This window comes from Poecilia latipinna, unplaced genomic scaffold (assembly GCF_001443285.1).
Source record: "Poecilia latipinna isolate Pla-1442-1.1 unplaced genomic scaffold, P_latipinna-1.0 Scaffold901, whole genome shotgun sequence".
Taxonomy (NCBI): Eukaryota; Metazoa; Chordata; class Actinopteri; order Cyprinodontiformes; family Poeciliidae; genus Poecilia; species Poecilia latipinna.
In genome coordinates this window covers 35,807-62,570 of record NW_015113517.1, presented here as the reverse complement: position 1 = coordinate 62,570, position 26,764 = coordinate 35,807, and the positions used below count along the sequence as shown (strand labels likewise).

At 38.6% G+C, this 26,764-nt stretch overlaps 2 protein-coding genes across 5 annotated transcripts; one reads left to right on the top strand and one right to left on the bottom strand.

The window, feature by feature from the left end:
• The first annotated feature begins 3 nt into the window (after window positions 1-3).
• On the top strand, window positions 4-8,718 carry LOC106957403 (techylectin-5B). Its single transcript, XM_015048732.1, has 9 exons — window positions 4-188; window positions 375-625; window positions 2,688-2,903; window positions 4,406-4,525; window positions 4,617-4,731; window positions 4,799-4,936; window positions 5,169-5,385; window positions 5,474-5,669; window positions 5,746-8,718. Exons 2-9 carry the CDS (start codon window positions 473-475, stop codon window positions 5,890-5,892), a joined length of 1,302 nt encoding a protein of 433 aa, XP_014904218.1. The 5' UTR covers window positions 4-188; window positions 375-472; the 3' UTR covers window positions 5,893-8,718.
• A 418-nt stretch (window positions 8,719-9,136) lies between these two features.
• On the bottom strand, window positions 9,137-26,757 carry snx9b (sorting nexin 9b). Of its 4 annotated transcripts, XM_015048727.1 has the most exons (20): window positions 26,426-26,757; window positions 24,033-24,119; window positions 22,412-22,486; window positions 21,365-21,493; window positions 19,919-19,996; window positions 17,544-17,706; window positions 15,851-15,892; window positions 14,452-14,590; window positions 14,201-14,285; window positions 13,840-13,965; window positions 13,559-13,676; window positions 13,329-13,459; window positions 12,268-12,371; window positions 12,056-12,159; window positions 11,861-11,938; window positions 11,608-11,684; window positions 10,506-10,595; window positions 9,658-9,772; window positions 9,470-9,561; window positions 9,137-9,323 (listed from the first exon to the last, which is right to left on the bottom strand). In XM_015048727.1, the coding sequence occupies exons 1-20, from the start codon at window positions 26,435-26,437 to the stop codon at window positions 9,276-9,278; spliced, it is 1,893 nt and encodes a 630-aa protein (XP_014904213.1). In that variant the 5' UTR covers window positions 26,438-26,757; the 3' UTR covers window positions 9,137-9,275. The 4 variants fall into 4 exon arrangements, with proteins under 4 accessions (XP_014904213.1, XP_014904214.1, XP_014904215.1 ...); XM_015048728.1 differs by lacking the exon at window positions 15,851-15,892 and having other exon boundaries at window positions 26,426-26,756; XM_015048729.1 differs by lacking the exon at window positions 19,919-19,996 and having other exon boundaries at window positions 26,426-26,756.
• Between the last annotated feature and the right edge of the window lie 7 nt (window positions 26,758-26,764).

The following is a 26,764-nucleotide window of genomic DNA, read 5'->3' as shown; positions in this document are numbered from 1 at the left end:
TGCAGTGAATCCTCTTAGAGGTGGATTATTGGACTAGGATCTCTACGCTGACAGGGAACGAGGAAGACATGGGCTAAGAGAAAGCAACTCAGAAGGAGCTAAAGACGAGGACAATTTAACTAAAAATGGAGAGAACCCCCTGGCCCAAACAGAGCCATGAGGGGGGTAGAAGGTGCTGTATAGCTGGGGTGAGAACTGTACTGTTTTCTTAGCTTTAGGCTGGAAATGTCTTATTCGTACTCTGATACAGGTTATACTGGCCTGTAACAACTTGTTACAACATCATCTTCTTGAAGTGTGAGCAGATTTTCAATTTGGCTTAAAGTGTAGCTTAGTCTCCCTTTTTTTATTTTATTTTATTTCTTTTCATTCAGGGAAAGCCAGCGGAGCATCAGATGCTGAAGCGCATACTTCCACATCCTAAGCCCACCCTGAGTGAAAAGGCAGGGGACAGACGGACCCTGTGACAGCGATGGGTTTGATCTCATTCAGCCTCCTCAGCTGGAGCGTGGGCTTCACTCTCTGCTTTCTCATCCTGCTGCTCCCAGAGGCCAAAGCAGACAACATGAACACTTCAACTTCACGCAACGGCGGAGGTTCACAGTGTGGGGAATACACAAACCAGGTACTAATGGCTAAAAAGTCACGTTTCTGAACGTGTTCAATGTTGCTTTTTATTAAATGGGATTCATCTGTTTTTAGTTTCTCTTTGAGAGAGTAAAGTAACATCAAAGGATTTATTTACCAAATACAATTGTTGTGGAGGTAGATTATTTAATGCATGTCTTATGGAAATGATGAGAAAACATAACACATCAGCCAAGGAGCTATTCTAAACTGTAAAATATTTAGTACAGTGTGAAAAAGCGTCACGTGAAAAGTCTACTTTCTGCAGAAACATAAAATAAAGGTGAAGTTTTATAGTCCTCCTCTCTAATTAGATAGATTCACAAATTTACTGGTCACATCAGTTGGGTCTCAAAGTAGAAGCAACTCCAGCATTTGGAGTTGGAACCATGCTGAGGGAACATCTGGAAACTTGATCCAAAATTCGAAATAAAAAAAAAATATATATATATTCACAACAGATTATTTTTGCAAGTATTTTTTACGAGAGGGGGACAGCCATTATAACTGGATAAGAAATAACATAAAAGCTACAAGGCTTCTTTGTGTTATCATTTTTGCACTTGTTTAATTGGCTTATTAGCGATGTTTGCATATGGTGGATGTAAAAGCTCAAAGCAAATTATTTCCAACAGTTTTCCTTTTACCTATACGAATCACACTGACAAAATCTGAAATATTTCGAAGGGATTTAAAAAAAAAGCCTTAAATAATCTGGCTACACATATGTAAATATCCTACCATAACTGCAGATGTGGCTGTGTTTAGAATTAATCACTAGTCACACATGCTAAAAAAAAGTCAGCACACACCTGCCGCACTTAAAGTGTCTTTGTTAATTTTTCTGTTTGGCCAAATCATTAGAGGGATCTCACTATCAAAAGGTGTCAGACGGGAGCGTGGTACAAAAGACATTTAAAGGAATTAGATATAACATAGAACACACAAAGACAAGTCATCAACAAATGGAGAAGATCTGGTGCAACTGTGATGTTACCAAGAACTGGACATTAATTCAAGATCGATTAAAAGGGAAGAAGAAATGCAGTCGGTTAGGCTCCCAAGAGGTTTTAAACAACAGCAAAGCAGCTGATTTCTTGATAGTAGTGGCTGTATAATAGACGTGCCAATAATCTCCCATGTTAATGATTGAAATGTTACAAAGAAATATAATGGCACAATGGCAACACAGGTGACAGTCTTTGGGACTGTTTGTGCCACCACAAAACTTTCAAGCTTCTGGAAAACTGAGGATGAAGAGTAACCTATTTTGGCATGACAAAGGTCCAAATGGGGCATCCAAATCAATGACAACATCCAATTAAAAAGCTGTAGAGGGCTGTGAAAAGGACACACCCTCACCGACTGGGCAAACATTACCAATATAGAAGATGCCCAGCAAAATAGACAAACTCAGAACAAGCTTCAACGTAGTGTAAGAGTGACAACATTTATGCATGATATCCACTATATCAGTTTTCCAAATTTTATTTTAAACCCCAAATATTTCATTTTATTTTTAATCCAACTGTCCAGATTACATTCCAGATCAAAAGTGGAAAAAGTCCTGAAAATATTAATCATGTTCCCATTTATCACAACACAAACATTTTATATACACTGTATGTCAGGCAGCAGTGAATAAAACACAAACAGACCAATCTGCTTCACGTGTGTGTGACTACATCTGGCAAAATCATATTATAGCAGCTGTATTTGATTTACAATAGAATATAATATAATAGAAAAATCTGTATTGTGAGAGGTAAAAAAATATATATTTTTTATAAAAGTTTAACGGTGATTTGATCTCACCAATAAGGCAGACCACATTAAACAGATAAATTGGCACATCATATTTTTTTCAGGGAGCTTTCTTCAAGTCAGCAGCACAGGGGTTGCTTCAAGGTTTTGCCTTAAACATTTTAAGTAATAACTAATTGATTGATTTATTATTTGAAAGCCCCAATAAAACATGTTTTTTAAAAACAAAAAACATTAAAAAAAAAAAAAATAGTAAAAAAAAAAATCTTTTTAATCCAAATCCTCTTCTCTGACAGCTGACGGAGGACGGGATGTGCCGGCTGGTGGCCACGCTGCCCCAGCTGGATGAGAGAAGATGCCCGGATATGTTCCGCTGCTCCGACGAGGTTTCTTACTGGCTGCACGAGAACGAGGAGAGGAAGCAGCAGATCGTGGCTCTGAAGGAGACCATCTCCGAGCTGCAGGAGGAACTCAGGAACCACCGGCACCGCATCAAAGTCCTCGAGCTGCAGGTGACCGACGCAGATGTGGGTCAGCTATTAGGACTGATCCTTTTAACAGCTTTGAGTTGGTCTGCAGGGACACATGAAAATGTGAATAACCGTGTTAGTGTGCGAGACATTAAGGAAGGTCTTTGGGTAGGAGGTTAATTGTGTAGATTTCTTGGTCTTATGCTTGTTTCAAATATTTGAATGATAAAAATTTGACTTAGTGTAAAACTTTACCTCTATCCACCCCAAGATTGAAATAAATGACATTATTTGTAGACTAATGATGTTTGTATGTAGGTAATCGAGCTAGCTTCCATCCCAGAATGTCCTTGACCTTAGCCACTAACAGGATTGGCCTCCTCCTCCACGTGTTGCCTCATGTGTTCTCAGGTGATGGGCTTATATAGGAAGAGGCGCTCAGCTGGATCAGTCAGCGACCACAGGTGGATGGTGGAAAGAGCTAGTTTGTCGATGAACATCTTCAGGGTTTGGGGGTCCTGATTTTATTTATTTTTTATTATTACTATTATTCTTTGTCAGTATGTGTCACAGCTGAATTTGAATCTATGAGTTACAAATGGTGGCTGCAGTTACCTTGCTGCATGAAGGTCCCAGGCTTGCATCCTGGCCTGGGGCCTTTCTGCAAGGACACTGCATGTTCTCCTTGTGTACGCAATGATTCACTCGGGGTACTCCAATTTCCTTCCACAGTTCAAAAACATGACTGCTAAGTTAATTAGTTAATTGATCTCTCTAAATTGTCATTAGATACAAAGGTATGCATGCATATATTGTTTGTCCAGTATGTCTCTTTGTTGTCCTGTAATGAATTGGCGACCTGCCATGGGTGTACCCTGCATGACTCCACACTAACGTGCTTCTTTCTAACTAGGGTCAGTTGGAATGTATGTGTGATTGAATTAAAATTATTTTAATTGTGAAATGCCATAACATTTATTGTGAATTTACTGCAAGTTGTGGTCAGGTCTGCAGCACAGCTAACTGCCACAGGAAGTTACAAGTGTTTTCAAAAGCGAAATGTTTAGGCGGTTTCTTGTGACAGTGTTAAATAGTTCATTTACTTGGTAGTCTAGCATTCTTTGGAGCCAGCAAATTTATTTATTTTGCATTTTACTGTCATTTGTAAATATATATATATATATATATATATATATATATATATATATATATATAGTTTTATGTAATACATTGGCTGTATTATTAGATTCATGAAGTAATTCAATGAGAAACTTAGGTAAAAATTCAGACTTTATGATGTTAAAACATTATAGTTTGTCTCTGGATTTGACAATATCTTGTTCCACGTTCAAGCACACAGATCCAAATACAATAACTACTACAATACTCATATTCAATGAGATTTCATTGTTATAAGAAACTGGATAACACATTTCAGTCGTCACACTTACCGTTTCTCTTTGTGATCCCAATCTGCTAAGCAGTTTCACTGTGTTTGTGTGTGCATTTGTCCAATATTGACACATACTTCACTCGTACATCAGAGTGAAGAGAAGCTCCACCTGAACATCTCTTTGGAGCAGCGTTTCCATGAGCTGGAGGTTCACTATGCTGAGGCCAGCTCTCTGCTGCATCTGCAGGGCACCCTCATCCTAGACATGCAGGTATAATGTCCACTTGTAATGCTGCCTTGTATTATTTTGGGTTGTTTTTCTGAATTGGCTGTAATTGTTACCAAATTATCTTTCTGCCTAGAACCAGCTGCATAATCTGACCCTTCTGATGGATAAAGTCAAAAGAAGCTCAGACTGTTCCATCAATATAGTCCGGCCCAATCATTTGCAGAATACTCAAGAAGCCCTGCACCCAGGTACGTGTTCATGTAGTGATGCGCCACCAGAGGGAGCCAAAAATCCCAATTTGGCCTGTTCCTGCAGAGATCCAGCATGTGGGGAACTGTCCCATAGACTGTGCCTCCATCTACTATAACGGCGTGAGGAGATCAGGTCTCTACACTGTGGTGCCATTGCTGGCAAGGATGCCGGTGGAGGTTTACTGTGACATGGACACAGACGGTGAGCGAAACCTTTGAAAATCCTCTTTAAAACCCTGCAGGTTTACTCCACATAAATAGAAAGTAGGGGGAAAAAATTGGTCTTTGCACTCTTTGAATCTATCAAGTGTTTGAAGAAACTTGTCACAGTTTCCCCTTTGCATCTTCAGACTGCATCTAAGCTGCAGATTGAGCTGACATGGAATTAAAGAATCTTTGGAGGTCTTGATCTTTGAGCGTCTCCATTTCTGAAGGTGGTGGCTGGACCGTGATCCAGCGGCGAGTTGACGGCTCTGTGAGCTTTGACCGCAGCTGGAGGGACTACAGGGATGGATTTGGTGACCTGCACTCAGAGTTCTGGTTGGGCAACAATCACATCCATGAGCTGAGCACCCAGGGAGACTACAGCCTCCGCATCGACCTGGAAGACTGGAGCATCCAGCATAAACATGCCCTCTACCAGAGCTTCAGGTGAGGAAAACAACAATGCTCAATCCCTTGCGAAGTATTCTAATAGGTTTCCAAAAACTTCCGTGACTCTTCTTATGCTTGTTTCAAGTGTGGAAGATGAGGAGCATCAGTACCGTCTCCATGTGTCAGATTTCAGTGGCACAGTGCAGGACTCCTTTGGTTGGTACCACGACAAGCAGCACTTCAGTACTCCAGACACTGGCAACATCTGTGCTGAGATCTCTCACGGCGGCTGGTGGTACAACCAGTGCTTCTATGCCAACCTTAATGGAGTCTACTACAGGGTAAGCACAAACAGAAACCTCCTAATAGTACACTCTCAGAAACACAAGCGTTTACTTTGTATTGCCAATTCCGCAGGGAGGCCATTACACTCCGAAAGGCCGCGGCTCACTGGGTCCTGATGGGATTGTCTGGTACTCTTGGAAAGACTCGGATTATTACTCCCTACGCAAAGTCAGCATGATGATCCGACCACGCAGCTTCCACACGCGTTTGTCACCCTGAATCACGGAGGTGCAGAAAGAAGAACTAAGCATTTCTCTAAGCTTAGAGAGATGGAAGGATGAGACTGAGGAAATATGAACACTGTGCTGATTGTAGTCAGCTTTTCCTCCATTGGCAGTTGAACCCAAGGAGTGGGTTCTGGAAAAGACACTTTATTTTGAACCTTTTAAACTACGCATATGAAAAAGGACCCATAATACAAACTTTACCATAGAGATGATAGATTTTATTATTGAAAGTGTTCATTTCTTTTTTACAGTTTTGTATGTTAGCTTGGAAAACTTGTCAGTTTTTGACTTTGCCAAGTAGAGGTACGTATGTATGATGTGTCCTGACAGAGAAAATAACTCCTACTGGAAAAACCGATCACTCTCATGAATGCAGATGTGTGTTTGAGCTTTTTCTGTTGTCTTTTTGTTTGTTTCCTTGTTTTTGAAACCTATGTGGTTAATCCATCAACTTCAAGTGTGTGTGACAAATAAACTTCCTTTATTTTGTTACTAAAGAGAATACAGTCACAGTTGTAATTTTAAAGAACATAGAGTTATGCTTAATTTCAGAAAAAAAAATATTTCCAATTTAGCTTAGGTTTGAATTTATTATGGATTTTGTCTGAGCCACATAAACCAAAATCCATATTCGCACTAATGTTTGGGTACATGTCCCTAATATAATGTCACTCCAAACATTTTTTTTTTTTAAGTCATCAACCAACTTGGAGTCTTACTCTGTCTGGATATGACTAACCTAGCTTGATACTAATATCATGTTTGATAGTTCGTACTTCTTTTTGAAACTCTCTGATTAACTCCAAAAATATTTCCTTTTATTGCTGCTAAACAATCTTTGTCTTCTTTTATAAAACCTTAGTGAAGGTTTAAGGTATTGCTGTCCAAGAAAGCAGGTGTCTCTTTCTTGGACAGCATCCTCTCAGTGAATGGCCATTTAAAACTGATCAGTAGCAGCTTCCAGTTCATTGCAGGTCTTGTTTTTGGTTACAAAACATCCAAAGTAAGTTTCTTCTTCTTATTATTTTTTTATATTTGACAGTTTGAATCAGATTTAAGCTAGTTGATTAGAGTTTGACACCATGGCTTTCTAATATTTAGCTTTTTCACAATATTCCAATTTTCAGACACCGAGTTGAGAGTTTTCATTATCTGTACACCATAATTATTAAAATGACATATAAAGTCTCGAAATGTTTCATGCGTACACATACAAATGTGCATTTCAGTAAGTGAAACACATACATGTATGCGCACTCTGAAATTAGTGACATTTATTTTGACTTTTTCACAATATTCAGAATATTTTAAGGTGTACTTGTATGTCTGGCTGATGTTGAATTATCTTTTACATCCACTGAAAAGTCTTCAGTGTAGATAAATAAAAGGGTTAAAATTCATCCAGATCAATGGAAAAAGACTCACTGCTAGTTACTGCAAAAGCTTGATGGCAATGGTCAATCAGTATTTAGTTCTAGAAGAGAATTAGTTTTTCACGTATGGCCAACTGTTTTTTTTTTCTTTTTTTTTTTGCCTTATAACATAAAATTATTTGTATCCAAGTTATCTTTGTGCGATATTAAAATTCATGAAAGGATTTAAGTCAAATAAAGAAGAATTTGTAAGAGGCAAGTCATTTTACACAGCACTGTCTCCCATTCATATAATTGTGAGTACTAAAAACATTTAGTTTTCAAAAATCATAGGTTTTTTATTGTAAAATCATTCCACCCCTGTAAACAAAATGGACTCTGAAGGCTCAAAACGTCATGATACTCGTGCCAAGACTGATGAGCGCATTCAACCATCACCAGAGCCATCTAGAGCCGAAACCCGCACGTACAAAACGACTAACAAGATGTCTCAAAGCATGTTTTGAACTGATAAATCTGATCGTTTGCATCTCAGTCTGATTTTGTCAAACCGCTCCTCGGTCTACATATCAAGCTGCACCTGATGGCAGTGGTAGCTGAGAGCAGGGGTGGGAAGAAGGGCCCTTTCACTTCCGTCACCAGAAGAGCACAAAAACACACTTTTTACATGAGCTACCAGCTCATTTTTATGCTCTACCACGCCTACGCAAAGGAGCTCCTGCAATGAACAAGGACCTCAGTGTGCAGTTCAGTAAACCCCATGAGAAACCAACGCAAGAATTCATTCAAACAGATACGCTTTCACAAATATGAATACAAATCACTGTTTAATAAATCAAACAAATTATGCTGACACTATGTAGCAAATACTTCTATACATAAGATATAATGACAAGAAGCACCTGAAAGGTCAAATAGAATATATATATATTTATGTATATATATTTTTTAAACATGATGTGACAAAACGTACAAAGAGTGAACAAGATTAGAAGCTGATTGAAAAATTGGCTGTGAAAAGCAAAGAAAGACATAAACGTAAAACGTGACAGTCTCTTCAAATGAGGACACAGTTTCTTCAGAGCAACAGTTGGACAGGAAATTTTGCAACACCCGAACACTGGAACGTGACTCAGACTTCAGTAATTAAAGACAAATGAAAAAGAATAATGAACCACAACGTTGTGTGTGTGTTGTTTTTTTTTTATTTTTCTCATTGCACATTTTGTTTCTTGACAGAGTGTGAAGTGAGGCATAACAGCATCTCTAGTTTCTAAAAGGGGCAAAAAAATGTGTGTAACGCAGGAAGGAGGTGGAGTTTCCTGTTAGCTTTTGAGGAAGCGCAGGATGAAATCGAGTAAGGCACTGCCAGCAGTGGAATTGCAGAGGACGTACAATCTGCCTTTGGCTTCGCTGGGCCCCTGCTTTGGCTCAGCAAGCTGATGAACATTTACATGAAGCAGAAGCAACGACTCAAATAAACCTGCAGTCGGCTGAGAAACGTGTAGTAAAGCTTTTACATGTGATTGTGACAGTAGAGAACAACTTTGGCTTTTGTAGACGAAACCTCAGTGCATGACCGCAAATTGCAAAGCTGGCATTAATGCTGTTTAACTTGTGTATAATGAAAGAAACAATGTCTGCTCAAAGTGCAACTAGGATGTTGACATCCTGTGTTACAAGCTGCGGACCTTGGACAGAGTGTGTCGTATCTAATCCGTCAACACTGCTTTTCCTGAAAACCCTAAACACTGGAACCTTCCAGCTCTTGCACTCATTATTTGTGCATAAGCCGGTGGAGGAAAGCAACAAAATAAGCTGCAACTGCAGGCAAAGGCAGTGAAAGAAGAGATGGGGTCAGCGTACGAGAAATACAGAAGTGAAATTTTAATTGTGGAGAGAGTGAGAGAGAGAGAGAGAGAGAGAGTAAAGATGCAACGCAAGCAAAAGCGCTTTCGGCAGGATCTGATTAAACGTTGTGTCTTGTTGTGTGAGACTGCTCTCACATTGTAGTGAACTGACCATGAGCTTGTCTCAGCTTTGCAGCAATCTGGGGGTTCAGAGAAAAATGATTGCGTTACCAAAAACGGTAATTTCTTATTTATTATTGTAATCTAGACTCTATGCAACTGCTTCCCAGTTAATAAAGCGGTGTAAAGGTCAAAGCGTAACAGACTCAAAATGAAATGTCTTTACCGTCTCGTAAAACTTGACTTGCTCCTCCAGGTACTGCTGCATGACCCGGTTGTAGTCGTAGATACGGTTGCTATGGAAGTGGTTCATTTCAGCTGGGTCACAAAAACAAGAGGGGAAACCAGTGAGTTCAGACAGCACAAGACAATAAATTGCACTGCTGGATTTCAACGGCAAACACGGAGCGCAACCTTGTAAAGTGTAAGACATGGTGCTGAGACGTTTCGACATGGCTACTTTGTCCTGAGTGGTAATTTTGTTGGCAGCCACCAGCTTGTCCCCTTCCTTCACCTTGTCTATAGCTGCCTGGAGGGATTAAATATATAGTAAATACATTAAACAAACAAACAAAAAAAAAAAACGCAGGCTTTGTAAAGCATTCAATAAAACCCTTTCGAGTGCTTAATGCTCAGACCAACATACAGCTCTGGAAAAAATGAGACCACTGCACTGAACCCCAATTAAAAATCTCATGGTCATTCCACAAAATATTGATTTCTGAACTCTTCTTGAGTTAAAATCCTAGTATTTCTGTTTCTAAATAAATATGAACTTGTTCTCTTTGCCTTATTCGAGGTCTGAAAGCGCTGCATGTTTTTCCATTATTTTGACCATTTCTCATTTTATGCAGATAAATACTAAATATTTGCTTGGAATTTCAGAGACATGTTGTCAGTAGTTCATAGAATAAAAGAACAATGTCCATTTTACTCAAACATATACCTATAAAAAGTAAAATCAGAAAAACTGATCATTTTAAGTGGTCTCTTAAAGAACTGTATCTGGAAATACTGTGTATATCACAATATTTCAGTATATATTGAGATATACACTGAAATATCACAATAGGCCATCTCAAGAAACTCCAACTTGAACACTTGCTCAACCTTCTTTTTGGTACAAATTGTGTTTTCAAACAATGTTTGCTCATGTTGCTTCACATCTGGAAATATGGCATAGGTCATTCATATTTTGCTGTGCTAACAGGTCTAGGATTTCTCCTTTACAATGATGTTTATGTGTATTGAGAAATATGTACCTTATGGACCCCAATGGTATCTGGGAAGCATCCAAGGAGACCCTTATATTCATTATTGGTCTCCATGAGGAAGTGAAGATCTTTCTTAGGCTAAAAAAGAAAGAAAAAAAACACAAGAGGTGATAAGTGTAAAAAGGGAAACAGGAAGTAAGAAAGAATAGGAGCAAACACACCAAATGCTAACTTTGGAGCAGGAAATAAGAGAAGAACATGATAAGGGACAATATAGGGAAAGTCACTCAGATAACAACCCCACGGCTTCAAATCGGCTTTCCGCTGGCTGAGGAAAATTTATGGTCTGCATAACAAATCAAACAAATATCCAGCAGGATGATCTGGTTACAGTGAACAAGGAGGTGTGCCATCGACACTTCTCACTAATCCTTGACCATGTAAGGAATTCACCTTTGTCGCTATCAACAGATCAACTTCATTGGATCCTGCGATGAATCGAGAGTATGGCTATAAAATGTGTTACTAAACTATAGCCAGGAACTCACAGGAGCAAAACAAGCTTACCGAGCGAATTCCTCCTCGGAAAGCTGCTGGAACAATCAAACAAAGCCAAGAATTGACTTTATTACACAGATCATCAAATAGGCTATTAAAAAAAAAAAAACAATCAGTTTTCATTTTCTGCCTTTTTAAAATCTGCTTCAGCAAGATCTGACAAGGCATCGAACAGAACATATTCAGGAAATGTTTTTAAATGTTGTAAGCTGAGATGAACGATAAACAGGCTTAAGAAGCTTTGAGACGTTTCAACCACTAGAGGTCTTCCACTTCCTAGTTCATGATAAAAAAAAATAAAGCAAAAACCTAAAACCACCGATATAATCCAAACATGACTGATGGAAGTGAAACGTAAATAGATGCTGGAAACTAGAACTGAGGTCATCAACAAATCATTTTTTTCTAGACGACATTTTGCCTGTTCGACAGAAAGCAGAAGCTAAAAGATTACAGACGCTGTTGTGGTTTTGATCGACACTCTGCCAGCTGTAGAGTGAAAAAAAGCAGCTCTACGTTAGAGATGTGCGCTGCATCAGGTGACCTACTTTCCCAAAATGAATCAATACGATACAGAGGCTGAAAAGTTTACCTGCTCTGCCACCAGCTGGGCTATCTCCTCGTAGGTCTTTCCAGCCGCCGTCAAGGCATCGGTTAGAGTCGACTCACCTGCAGCAGATAAAAATATGTCTTCCAACAGATTCTGTCCATCTGCGTGCGACAACCTGCATCTGATTCTCTTATTATAGCTACTCGGTTACAAAAAAGAATCTGAAAAATGCAGCTGGAGTCTGGCGAGCGTCTTCTGGAAAACATGAGTGTGCTGCCGAAGGGTGAGCGTCTACCTTGGTATCCACTGCTTGTGAAGACAGTAGAGAGGTTCTGCAAGGCTTTTCCTATTCTCTGGTATTCCTTTGGCAGAGCTGCAGAAGACAAGCGGAAACACTCATGACAATAAGATTTTTGAAGTAAACAATAATTTCAGAACAAAGCGAAGCTGCAGCAAACAATAATTAAGATTCCCAGCTGCGCGAACGTACGTCCTGTGCATCTCTTCCAGTGCTCGTTTCCCACAGTGAGGATTTCCTTCACGCTGTCGTCCATGGCTTTGGTAAACTTACTGAACTGCTCGCATTTCTGCTCCCTGGGAAAAGAGGAACGTGTGTGGCACGCGTTAACCACATGTGCTACGAGCGCATCGCTGGCTGCTTCTTTGAAGTTTTCCCTTTTCAGACGGTTGGGTTTAACTCACACTTCTAACGGATCCAGGTCTGCAGCTTCTGGCTCGATTGTGGTGAAGATCATCACTCCAACCGTCTCGTCTTTCTCCGCTTTTCTCTTGCCCGTCTTCCAGTCCTGTCAAAAAACAAAGAATAGTGCTTTGCAAATGTACCGTCGAGACAACACCCCAAGCTTTAAACATCTCACAGCTCTGTTCAATTAATCATCAATAGTAATACTGAATAGTTCTTGTGAATATGTTGCACAGAAAACTTGACCTTTATAGAGCAGTGGCAAGACGGAAGACGGAGATGAGAGGAAGTCAAGTAGGAAGTCTAGGTTAAGGTTTGCCACAAGGCATGCAAACATATTTAAGATGTTCTGGTTAGATTAGGTAAACATTTAACTTAACTTTAACTTTAAATTGCCTACACATAGAATACTGAGTGTGGCAAGAAGCTAAAACCGTTCACAGTGAAACGTGGTGGCGGCATCATGGTCTGGCAAAATGACTGAAGGTAAACACAAGGCAAACCTGGAAAAGACTGGAACAGTAACAGTAACAGGATAGAAACACTTAAACAGATAGCCAGAGCTACAACAGGATGGCTTAGATAGAAGTATGTGTGCTGGAATGGCCCAGTCCAAGTCCAGACCTAAATATAAGTGAGAACCTGTGGCAAGACTTGAAAATTGATGCTCCTCGTTCAATCTGACTGAGCTCAAGCTATTTTGCAAAGAAGAATTGGGAAGAATTTCAGGCTTAAATATGCAGAACTAATAAGAGACATTCTCCTGAATGCATCCAGTTATGACTGCATAAGTGGACTTTAAAGATTTTCATCAGTAATCATCATTTTTTACTTATAATTCACAAAAATGCTATTCTGTGACCAACCAAGTTTGCGACTGCAGCAAGATCCCAGGGACATGTATACCGAAAGCACTGTACCTCAGTAAAACAATAAAATGAGGACGGCAATTAGGTGTTTATTGTGAACTGCTTGTTTCCGCAATAAAATATAGTCAGTTTGAACAGTTAAGCATTGCAATCTAACCACACATTTTCCTGGAAAATATAGTACATTGTACCTTTTCATCTTTGTATGTGAGGAAAAGCTGGAAAACATCGCTGCCAGAAATAACAGGGTGTCTGCACATCCTGGACATCCAACCCTGCAACCGCTCCATGCGCATCTTAATAAACTCCTCCTCAAAACGCCCTTCAGAAAAAAAACAACAGATATTTATTGTGGTGCTTGCATTTAAAATACCAATGTACCATTCTAAATAATTTCTAACTGGCGTAGAAATGAGCTCACCTGTCACCTGCTTGTCTGGCAAAGAGGGAATTGGAATGGCCGACCCAAATTTGTCCAGGAGTCTCTCATAGAGCCAATCAAAGTGCTTGTATCTATGATTGACAGGTCGGTTTGTTGTCTGCAAACCAGAAACGTGATAAGCAAGTAGGGAAAAAAAACAACAACATCCATTTAAGACATTAAAAGTATTATTTTCAGATGATTTCTTGCAGTCGCAATGCTAAGGATCTAGTTTGTGGGAGAGTTTATTTTGCATTGTGGAGAAGAATCTGCAAACTCACATTGGGTGTGATTTGGTACTCTATGTAGCTCTTGAGGCCGTACATCTTGGACCCTTTCTTGGGATCGGCTACGATGCAGTCTATCTGGGTTTCTGGGTAAGACCACACAGGACCAACCTCGCCCACCTGAGCATGCAAAACATAAACCTTTAGAAGAGGACCCAAGCACTGCAAAAAAACAGTTAAAGGAAAGTGACATTCTCATTATGACAGCGGCGCTAAATGTTCTAGGCGTCGTAAACACAGCACACGTTCTTGAAATAAGTCAAAGATGAGATAACGAGTGCAGCTGTGGGCTGGTTAAATCAGATAGTGTTGATGTCATTTTTGTGAAACACGGCTATCATTGGGGCTCACATACGTATATCGACAGCTTGTCTTTCCCTTTCGCAATCTGTTTGCAAAGAAGGTAGAGCTCAGGACCAGACTTGGAGAATCCTGGGAATCTGTTAGAAAATAGCAATAAACGTCTCTTGATTAGAACATGTTGCTACAATATGACCTCAGGTGATTTTAAAATTAGAATCAAAGTGCTTTTACGGGATTTTGTTGCATTAATCTTACAACAAACGATTCTGAAGCCTCGTGTACAGAAGACGTAATAAAACTTACTTATTGAGGGATATTTTCATCGACGAAGCATGCATTCCTCCTCTCTGTATTCCACCGGCTTCCCCAGATTCCGATTCTGCGTAGCCGGCACTTGATTTCATCTCATCCCATTCATCGTCCCACTCGTCATCCTCTGCCGCTGAGAGAGAAAGATTATTCAAATATTGTCTTTAATCAGAGTGACAAGGTCACATTTGTTTGTTCCCCAATAGCTATATTTAAAATTGTTTCCTTTTAACAAAATTGGTGGAATGGAATCTTAAAGTAGGGTTCGCACGATATCAGAAAATCGTGCAATGGCGATATGGTGGATAAATGTAGTGATCATAATACCCTTTGCAATAAGAAAATATTTTCCTCTCTCATCTGATTTTCATTAGTGTGCCTCCAGATGTTTTTCTGACTTTCAACATCTTGGGCACTGAGATGACGGGATCATTTGCAGGGAGACACCATCCAACACGCTCAAAATATTGCTTGTGATATATATTAGCCAAAAATATTCCTTTGCAGTATTATTGTAAAATGCATGGATATTGCAGTCGCAATACATTTGTGATAAATTGAGCAGAACTATATTAAATTAGTAGGATCAAAGTAAAGGTTGATACCCGTCCCTGACAAAAGCAACCGGGTGAGCACCTTTTGAGACTCACTTTCTTGGGTCAAAATCAGAGTTAGCATTTTTCAGGCCAAATTTCATTCTGTTAAAAAAAAATACACATGTTCAAGCTCAGTAAGAAAACAAAGCAAGAGCTCAGTGATGCTAAAGTAAACAGGTCTGCACATTCCAGGATTAATTTTCTAAGGCAAAGGGTAATACTTGAGTCAGAGAATATTTCCCCATTCGATTCAGGAGATGTAGTAATAACTATACAACTTTTTTCACATTAGTAAATAGTTAGCATGCTTTCTAAAAAAAAAAAAAAAACAAAAAAAAAAACATTTGAGTACCTCAATCATCACATCAAACCAGCAGGTTAAAACTATGGTACATCTATTTCACAGGTTAATTTCACAATTTGTTCTGAGGCATATTTCCTTTTCTGCTATGAACTAAGTTGCATCTAATATGTTGGATCTCAAGGCTTATAGAGGACTGAAACTAACAGGTGAATAAATTATGCAAACATGTTACTACTGCCACAAAAAGCTACAGCTAGACTAATTTTGCACTTCTTTTGCAGTCCGTTAGAAATATAAAAACAAGCACTAAAAAAACATAACATCTAAAATCCTCTAAAATATAATAGAGAAACCACATCCAGCAGTTTCTAAAGACACAGCTGTTAATCTAGTGTCGGTATTGAGCTTCAAGCACATGCTTTAGGAAAAAAAAATGTGATTCATTTTGTCACACCAGTACAAGAAAACATCCTTCAGGCAATAAAGCAGATACCTGTGTAATCAATAAGGTAAGGATATGGGTAGATGTCTTTAGCTGAGAGAAAGAAAAGGGGAAAGTCTGTTCATTTTTCTCATGGCAGCTCATTTCCTCTGTTCCTTTTTTGTTTTTTTTGTTTTTTTTTTTATTAAAAACGCATCAGGAGAATTTAAATTCCAGGTGGAGTCATTTGTCCCTGTGAGTCATTAGTGAGGCTAACTTTTCCAGTCTGGCAAAAACAAAATTATGACTCGATAGGCTGCAGAAAAGCTGGAGCATTTCACAGGAGAGAAACAGCATCAGTGTTAGATTTGCTCCTACGCAGACATGAATGACATTTCCTAACCAAAGTTTAGGCCCAAATCTGTCCGAAAATTTGTCTAAGGACTCAGAGGTCTGTGGGAAAGATTTGTTATTATAATATTATGATATCCTAAATTTGCCTTCCGCAAAGTAGAGTGACCAAATAACACCAAATCAACATGTAGCACTAAATCAAAAGGTGCTTCGACTAAGGATTAGTTTCAAGACATAATTAATAAATAAATCTACTACATATGATGTTTGCATGCTGTGGAGGGCAGAACATTTTATTCTGATGAAAAACAGCATGAAACCTAAACAAATGTGTATTTAATAGGTCTGATCTGCAGATTATGAGAAATATGTACCAAAAGACACAAATTGAGACCTGTTGTGAGTTGGGCTTTAAAACTGTGCCAACCAATAAATGTTGGAGCAACCAGCTGATTTCATTTACATCAAGGTATTCTACCAGATGCAGCAAAAGGTACAGCGTTACCACCACATGCAAGAATGAGAAGCCTGCAATTTATCTCTGACAGACAAAGCTTTTTTATTCTCTGAGGCTATATAAACTTGAAAGTGATGAGCTGCTCAGAGATTTTTACTATCTTCCTGGTTCACAACGGGAGAGACTCTTTATTGGCTCTATTTTACTGAATGAGCTTCTATGGTCACATGAATATCACAAGACTTTAGTCTTCCATTTAAATTCAAAAGTTATATTTCTTTATAGTTTACAGCATTTATAACTCATTTGTTCTGGTTATTTGTGCTGCGCATGAACTAAGATAAATGAAATGAAACTTGATATTTACACACTGCACAACAAACACAGCATTTCTTTCTCTGCCCAACATCAATTTTTTATATCACAGGGTGGTTTTAACAAGCAAAGTTTTCCCCAGTGTATTATAAGCCTGGCGGGCAACCAGGCTTTACTTGCCTTAGACCAGACTAAGCGTTGTTTATTTTAAAAAGGGCTATTTGTACGCCAGTAACGGTGACAGTAAAGACGGATTAAGTTAGGTTTATAGTTGATGTATTGAACAGGGTGAGGGCTTATGTGCACCAACTGCGCCATTCCTGTGCCCGCCTGTTGGCCTTGCACACCATTATTCCCAAATTATGATGCCTTGCTTGTGCACCTCCAAATTTTTGTAACGTAACATTTTTCAACATAAAAACATGCCGGGCTGCTGGTGGACTGCCCTAGCGCCCCTACCACCAGACTTAGCAGGTTTGAAACCCTGAATCAACATTTAATACATAAAGTCTAAGCTGAACAACAACAAAAATACAAAACTAGCATCTAAACACACCTAGAAGCTCCTCTGGAAACACAATTCTAACTTAACACCAAGTCCAACATATGCAGCTGCTGTTAAAACAAACTGTTTCTTACCTGGACCTTGGTAAGCCTGAGGGTGACCCTGTGATACATTGCCCCAGGGGTCAGGAGCACTCTTCCCAGTCTGAGTGCCCTCTGGATTAGACGCCCAGTTGTTGTTTGTGCCCCCTGAAGGGTCTGCATTCCACGCTGACCAGGGATCATTACCATTGCTGGCCTGAGAGAGACGTACAAGAGAGGCTAGTGAGGGATGAAAGGGAGGACTGTGACGGCAGAGAGGAGAGAGAACAGACACGGTCTGTTTCATGTGAAGCCAACAGTGGTCCTAAATCAACATGCTTTTTAAACGTGGTGCAGACCTGTCCTTCAGCGGAGCATACATTAAGAAATGATTCAGCAATGACAGCTTTGGTCTGTCATTGCCGTTTTCTGAATGAGCTTTCATCTAAATTAGATGAAATGTTGCAAATGTGCAGAAAGATGCATGCTCAAACTCATACATTATGCTTAGGTTACTGTTTTCACAGCTCTTATAAGCACTGAGATAAACTCCAGGCCATGCTTCAAAGACTTGCATCGAGAAGCATGCAATAGGATTTGTCTGTGTGTGTGCGCACCCTTTGAAGGTTAAAATTTGAAAACTACTAACCAAAACTTTAATGCAAACTGCTGGACGAAGAAAATTACGTAATGCAGTTATGAAAAAAGAAAAAGTCGTTTTATTTTTAAAATTTGTAAAATGTTCTACTGTATTCACATCAAATCAAGAAATAAGTGCTTATGTAGAAACTGTTTTATGAATCATTCAGGGTAAATAAATTTTGGCATCACTGAATGAATAGTTGGGATGCTTCAACTGATCGGCTGCTGCTTGGAATTGTCTCACTTCCTGATTAATAGTTAACTGCGGGAACTGCTGTAGATCAGACCTGTTAGTGAGTGAATATATCATAGCTGTCAACTGGACCACCAATAGCAGAATTACAGTTCACTAATTTTTAGATAAATAAGGTTAAAGGAAACAGTTTACTACAGAAGCATGGCTGGCATTTCATGTGTTATACTACCATTTAGACATCCAACATTATGAATTCATCTTACTCTGTGAACAAAGGAGACCTCAGTAGAGAAAAGGGTTTATTTACACGGAAGTTGCTCTGTTTTATCCTATTGTTAACCTTCATCTGTCTTGAAATAAGTCTGCTTTTATAAAACGTTTGCAGTCTGGCAGAAGATTTTGAGTCAATGTAGGTCCACATTTACCACGCAGGATAGACATAGAGCTGGCTCTTCTTACTTTTATGACATCTAAATGCTAATAAACGTTTACGGTGAGTTCAAAAACAGGCAGTTTTGTACTTATTTTTCTCTTTGTTTTGTTAAAATACATAATGTTTATTTTGCTGTGGAGCATGATGCAGCATAGCGGGCTCTCTCATTCACATGTTCAGGCTGTAATATTTCAATGTTGTAATAAAACTATGTTATAAAAAAAGAACGCTTCAATGGTGTAGCGTGATTTATCAACAAACAAAAGATATTTTTTAAAATAAAAATGGAAAATTTTACTTTTGCAATACACAAAGCAATATGCATTGTATATTGTGTTAATTTTGTTTTGAAATAAGCTAAATATGATGTTGTATTCTGACTAATAAAAGAGGTACAATGCTGTAATTTCATAACGCTTCTTAAGAAATTGCAATGTTTCTGTCAAACATTGGTGTCAATTGAGATGAATACATATTTTTCTCACGCTATCATTCTTATCTGTGATTACAAAGCTTCTAAGACTTTGAGGAACTCGGGCTCTATCACCACTGCCAGGTGCAATCGCTTCCTGCAGGGAAATTTCATCAAACAGCCTAAATGTGTCATTGGCATGCAAATGTTTACACAAAAACAAATACTGCATTGCAAACAGTCTGTAGATATGTTTAAAAGTGCACACATTGATGACGCAATAATACAATTTAAATATCATTTTGCAGCCCTAGAGGAGTTGATCCGAGATTTCCAGTAACAAAAAGGGGAAAACAGGTTTCCGACTGTTGATTTCTTTGCCGTTAAAATTTTCTGAGATCAATCAGAGAAAAATCAGAATCAGATAAAATTGGTAATGTCTGGCTTCACAAAAAATGGAGATTTGAATCAGTCTATAAAACTGCATTCGGTGCACATTTAATAAAGAATCCTGATTCACATTTTAAAGTGTGCATGATGATTTGTGTAATCTGGAACCATCCATTTGTTTGCTCAACGGTGCAAGGTGAAAACAGAAGGTGAGAGATCATGCATTTTTTTTTTTTTAGACAGAACGTGAATGTGTCAAAGCAGATCAAATGGATAACCAAGGTGAGAACTGGTGAAGACAAGACGGCTCAAACTAATGCCTCTTGTCGTGCTCGCAACCCCCAAGTGGCATTTACCTCCTCGGGGGATGGGAAGAAAGGGGTAACTGGGGTGTCTGGGGTGTCTGGCACGGGACTCAAAGCCCCAGAATCCACCTTGAGGGGAATAGAAGGTGAGATGAGAACAAAATGCCTGCAGTGAGGGTTAAAACTGAGCAGAGAGTGGGTTAAAGTGAGGCCTCAACGTATGCGCTTGAATAAATAAGAAGCTATGAGCGACAAAAGCTGACACATTTCCTGCAGTGATTCTTAAACATACTGTGGCCCAAACATTTTCACCAATCCAGCAGTGTGCTCTTTTTTTTTTTTTTTTTTTTTTTTTTTTTTTGTGGAAGCTTCTGGCTGCTCAAGTCAGAAGAGACCACTCAAACCATTTCCTGTCAGTTCTGCAATACTACATTTAAAAATATGTCAGTTTGAAATTATATCTCTCACTGCAGCTGCTCTCACTTCTGCATCTGGGGTTCACAAAAACTGGACAAAAAAAAAACTGTGAATCAAACACACTTCTGCTTTTTTTCTTTTTTTGCTTGTTCTTCAACACCACTCCATCATACAATGCCTCATCAAAATGTAAAAAATGTATTTTATAGCTTGTTATATTAAATTTCTAATTATTTTATTGTACAGACCAACCCAAAATGTTCCACAATTATGGATCTGAATAACCAGGATGAATGTTGTTCATTTTTAGGTATAAAGACCTGAAGACAGTGGTGTGCATTTGTATTTCTATCTTTTTTTTTTTTTTTATTCTGACACCTCAAAAGAAAATGAAGTCACAAAACATCATAAAAACGGCAGACAGAATAGACCTCTAATCAGAAAACCATTAAAGAGGCCTGAAGTGACTCTAGAGGAGCTGCAGAGATGCACTGTTCAGGTGGAAGAATCTGGAAAAAGTTGAGTCTTTGTATTAAAGGTTTCAAAAGATAAACAATTACTCAAAGAAATCTGTTTGCCACATATTATGGAAGGAAGACTTTGCAATTGTAAAAGTAGGGGCTCTAACATTGCCCCATCAAACTGAAAACCACACCCCAATGTAGAAACATGGTGGTTGCAGTGTCATGCTTAAGAAAAATGTGCAAAATCCCTAAAACTGGTAAAGACAGACCCCGAAAGACTAACAATACATATGAATACATATGCACACCGATGTGAAAATGAAACCAATGCGTTTCTTTCCACTTCAAATTTAAGTGCTACTTTGTTTTCGTCTATGATAAAAAATTTTCCAGAATAAATTAGTTTGCAGTTGTCTTCTGACAAAAAGGTATGAAAACCCCTTCAGAGCAAAATGTTTTTAAAACAGAAACGTGGTTGGTGAAACATGGTAGGTGGTCTGCTTGTTATTGTTGTGTATTTTCGCCACATGTGTGGAGACTAAGCAGTGATACTTGGCTTGGGGAGAAAACGAGACGTCAGTTCAGCAACAGCATCTTCACCAGCTTGGCTCTTTACCTGGTTTTGTGCAGGCGTTGACACAGGTGCAAATGCGTCAAAGACAGAAAGGTCCGGATATGCGGCGTTCCCTGCATTTGAAGGGGGTGCCGTCGATGCTGCTGGGAATGCAGGAAATTCATTTTTGAACTACAAAATGAAAAAGAAGAGAAAAAAATAGTTACATTAGGTGGAAAAAAATAATGTAATCTCACCATAATTTAGTGATTTCTGAAGGTATGTTCCTCTATGGTAACATGATCGCCTTCCTGTCTGTCTTCTTCAGATTCTGTTAACAAATTGTGACAGCACAGGGTGGCGACTTCCACATATGCTCAACCACAATGCAAAGCTTATTTTTTACTTTACTACGTCCTATTTTCTTCAGCATACTAAAAAGGCACAAATAGTTGCTGCTTGAGTAACAGAGAGTCTGTGTTTTATCAATAGCCAAAACATGAACTTTAACTGTGGTTATCATCTGGAAGTTTTTAAGAGTTGGGCATGAGATCTAAACAGTCCTGGAGCAGCTGGGGAGTTAACTAAAGTTCAGGCAAGCTTGTTTGGACTATTAGAATAGTTGAATCTATCAGTCTCGTTCACGTGTACACACAGGCGTTACACTGGGAGTTGTTGTGGAAGGTTTTTTTTTTTTTTTTTTCTTTTTTTACAGAGGAGGCTAAACTGTTGGCATCCGCAGACTTTACTTTTATTCAGAGTCTGAATGTCTTTAGAGTGAATCATATCCACGGATGCAGTCAAGAGAACCGAATCAGGCTGGACACACACACACAAACACGCACTAAAAAAAAAAACCCTAATCAGCAGATCCGTGTAGAAGGAACATCCTGTTGTGATTTCAATGTCAGGCGAAGCGACAGCACCACGGTTAGCATGTGCATCCTGGTATCTGATAGGGAGGTCACACGCTCTTCTCACCCTGACCTTACAACATGCAACTATCAACTTTTGTTTTTAATTAAACTGGTGATATGTTAGTGTTAAATAGCGTGTGCGGTGAAATGTCTCCTAAATTATTCGCTTCATTATCAGCGCTTCCTGACTTACCTCAATGTAATCTTCAGGCACCAGTCCAACCTCTCCTCTTGAGTTCTGTGCTTCAATCCAACCGCCTCCGATACTCTAGGATGAATATTAGCAGAATATTAGTACAAATAAGCACAGATTGTATGCCACTCTAAACTGCACGGGTTTTGCAAGAACAGTTGAGTTTTTTTTAACCAGAAAACAAATCGTCTCTTCCGATTTTCACATTTTGTCACGCAACAACCAAACATTGTATCGGGATTTTATGTGACAGAGTAGCACCCAATAGTGCAAAATACTAAAATGATAGAAACGGAAAAAAAATGAAACATTGTTTTCAAAATCTTTTCAAATTAAAAAAAAAAATCACAAAATGTAGGTGTCCGTTATCAGAAATAGAAAGAGGAACGCAGAACTGCAAACCTACCAAAAATATGGACGTCCAAATAAAGAGACAGGCCTGGGAACAAGAGCTTTAACAAGAGATGAAGCCAAGAGGCCTTTGGTAATTCTGGAGGAGTTGCAGTTATTAGTTGTAGACTCATAAAAAATAATGTCGAAAAAGGGTCTCTGGCTGGGTGAAACCACAATTCTGTTTACTGGCCTACATTCAACACACTGTGTGTCCAGGAATGCCGACACAGAACCCTGAGTCATGCCCGATTTGAAACATGGAGGTGGAAGCATCATGGTGTGGAGTTACAATGGAATAGTTTAAACTGATTGTGCTAGAACGGGCAAGTCAAACTCCTCGTCAAAATCTAAATAAGTATCTGCTGAAACACTTGAAAATCAGTGTTTACAGACAGTTCCCGTCTGATCTGCATGAGCTTAAGCTACATGAAAAAAAAAAAGATGATTAAATTTCCATCGATGTGTAAAGCTGGTATTGAGGCATCAGAAAGACCTGCAGCTGTAAATGGTTCAGCACACTTACAGCTGAAAACAAATGCTTTGCTTTGCGTTAGTCTGTCCCATAAAACCCCAATAAAATCTAATAAAGTTTGTGTTTGTAATGTGGCGACAGGCGAAACCGTTTGAGTGGCATAACAATCTTTCAACGCACCGTGAGTTTATATGGTGCCATTTTCGACTGTTTAAAGAGATTCCAGCAGATGGCTTAAAAGAAAGACTGACATTTGGAAGCTCTAGATTTTCTATGAAGGTTTATAAAATTCCCAGCTACAGCAAAGACAAAAAAAAAAACAAAACAAAAAAACACCAACTCTTCCTGATTTGGTTCTGACAGACTTAGATTTGAAAACTATGTAGGTCAGCACAGCGTAAGTAAGCTTTGAACTGTTGGCAACTGACTCTAATGACATCATGTTTGTTCAGTCATTTATTCCCCTCTTTTCTTTGGTAAGTAATGTATGAGACACCATTTGAGCAACACAAGATCATGTGATCTTGTTCTGTTCAGCTGAGTCAGTTTTCAACGCCAAAATCGTAAAGAGCTTCATTCAAGCCATCAATCCTTTTTTTTTTTTAACTTTAAACCAATATGATCCAAAACAAACTCCTTCCTCAGTGAAAACGCTGATAAATCTAAAAAGAGTATGACTTTTACACACAAATATCTGAAAGCTTAGGTCCTGTGTACAATAACAGACAGTTTTAGTTTTTTGTGGGTTTTTTTTACCTTATTGGTGACAGTGATTGTCTCGCCTTCTTTCACTGTCAGCTCATTGTTGCCGGGCTCAGCGGTGAAGTCATATAAAACCTGTGCCTGAGAACAAACAAGAAAGAATGATCAATGGTTCTGCTCCTTAAACATTAGTGCACGGACAGGACATTCAATGACCCCTGTGGCAAGCTAACAGCGGTGAAGGAAAAACAAAGGTAATGACAAACAGATCAAACTAGTTCTTTTAGGCAAGTCGCATTGCTGATTATTACTAATTTCAAGGTTTATCCAAAACAAGACGTGAACCAGTAGATTAACCAATTCCTGCGACACATAGTCGGATCGGCTAATTTATAGTTCCTTCGGTAACCACGAGACCACAAGAGAGCAAATATGCACCATTCATTCATTAGTGACAAAAAAAAAATGCAGAGAAAACTTTCAGCAGTGGAATGTGAGGCAGAACAGAGATCTGCTTCAGTCTTAGTAAAAACTGGGATTATACTCAAGGGTAAGTCACGGAAGTCGCATCAAAAAGGCCTCACCATCGCAGGCAAAGTTGTCATGTCTTTTCAAATATCTTAGAAAATTATTGGATATTTGTTATTATGATTAACAAAATTATTCTGCCTCCTACGTGAACAGTTTGGTGAAGATGTATTTACTTTTAGAATGGTTTATGGCAAAAATAAGATATTTATCAAGCGCAGAAACCGAAAAAGCTCATACGCAAAAACCGGACATTTACTTCATGCGTTTGGGGTTTTTAAGAAAAAATTTCATAATCCATACTTTAGATATAAAGCTAAGGCTTTAAGCTTTTAAAAAAATATTGGCATCATATGTTTTAAAATTGGGTTGTATTGAGGTATGCATAGAAAATCATAACTAGAACCCAAACTCCTCTGTATTGAAAGAAGCCAGTTATGGTGGTTTTTGAATCTGATTAGGTTATGTCCTTGCTGCCTCCCTCTCCTGGCACGTACTACTCGGATGAGACCCCAGGCACACGCAGAATTTGCTGGAAGGACTACATATTCCTTTTGGCCTAGAAACACAGATTATTATCAGAACAAGATGTAGAATGTCATTGCAGAGAAGGGTGGTTGCGTTTCCATCCCGGACCTGTTACCCCAGTGACTTGATGTCGGATAAGCGGGGGAAAATACATGCAACAGCTCAACTTTTCTCCTATGCTGTTCCTGTGATTTATAGTTGAGCTTTCTGGCAAGATTTATGGAAAGCTTTAATTGGTATGCCTGTTAAACACTCAAATGCATTCACAGTAACAGAACAGTCAACCTGACTAACTTGTGTCAGCTAACGTCCACTTGTCACGCTATCAAAGGCAAAACGTATAATATTCTACACAATAAGCTTGGAAAGTACCACTACATTTAATGGGTACTTTAGTCCATATTTATGTTTAAACATATAAAAAATAAACTTGTAATAACTGACTGTTTAAACATTATTAATGTTGTAATGAATATGGCATATTATTCTCGTAACTGAAAGAATAATTGCTATTTTAATTTATACCAATTTGATCTCTGATTTGCTTTAAATACAACTAATTATGGTTTATTTGACAAAGGGTCTAAACAATGTTATGACATATGCCTAAACTGTAAGAATTTTGATAACTGAACTATTATTTTAATTATTAAAAGCATTACAAATAAAAATGTGAAACTCATTAAATTATTTTTGACTTCCCAGAAAGGACTGAATTGAAAATAATGCATGATGTTACAATAAATAATCCCTATACATCAGCTCTGCTTATTTTATTTTATTAACAAAATCATTTTTAAAAAGTCAAAGTATTAATTCTCAAACATAAATTGTTTTGATTTCTACTTTTATACCTAATTATATCTCAAATTTAAATAATGAAATGCACCAAAATAACGTTTATTATTAAGATATATTAGATAGTTTCATAAACAGTAAACAACACCGCAAAGTTATTTAGCTTTTAAATGTATTGTTTTGACTATAAAATTATTCCTCCTCAATTCAAATAGCTGTCCTACGACTGAACCCGGAAGACTACATTTCCCAGAATTCTGCGGAAGTAGCAATGACCGACACTGTGGAGGCTGTAAAATGTCACAAGACAGTTTCTTGACGATACACATTTTCCATGTTTACCAGAAGCTGTTGTTTCACTTTTACTCCATACACCTATACCATAAGCAACCACGCGTTTATAGAATACTTAAAAAATTAGTTTAATTTGAAATGTAGTTTCACAAATATTCACAACAGCACTTGACAAACTACAACTCTGACAACCCGAATCTATTGCTAACAAACACTAAAAAACAACTGGCAGGGGAAACCGCAGGGGACAGGACCGAGATCAACACGTCTAAATCTCTCTGAAAAGTTAACATTCCTACCTTTAACGCCATTGTGGCAGCATTGATCAATCATTACAGAAACAGGCCCCGTGTTTTTTTTTAAGATTTCCAGTCCTCAGCTGGTCATCTCCCCCCGCTGCTCTTCAACTGCTGCTGGCGAAGAAAAGTCGACAAGTCCTCTCTTCCGCGAGTCTTCGCGTCACAGTCCTCAAACAAACGATTAAAAACAGTTTAAAGCTTAAAAAGAACAGGCGACAAATAGAGAAAAGTGACGACGGAGCAGATTCGGAGGGACAGAGCTAAGTTTGAACCGCGTAAGGAGCTGCTGCTGACAGCGCGGAGGAGGGAGTGACCTGAGATACGGAGAGAAACCGGAAA

Bases quoted from the DNA above. Each gene is read 5' to 3' on its own strand.
- LOC106957403 (XM_015048732.1), top strand. From the start codon at position 473: ATGGGTTTGATCTCATTCAGCCTCCTCAGCTGGAGCGTGGGCTTCACT. The intron at 2,904-4,405 runs GTGACCGACGCA...CTCGTACATCAG, and splicing joins TCAAAGTCCTCGAGCTGCAG to AGTGAAGAGAAGCTCCACCT. The intron at 4,937-5,168 runs GTGAGCGAAACC...CCATTTCTGAAG, and splicing joins CTGTGACATGGACACAGACG to GTGGTGGCTGGACCGTGATC.
- snx9b (XM_015048727.1), bottom strand. The intron at 22,487-24,032 runs GTAAAAAAAACC...TATTCATCCTAG, and splicing joins CAATCACTGTCACCAATAAG to AGTATCGGAGGCGGTTGGAT. The intron at 11,685-11,860 runs GTAGACGCTCAC...TATCTGCTGCAG, and splicing joins CACAAGCAGTGGATACCAAG to GTGAGTCGACTCTAACCGAT.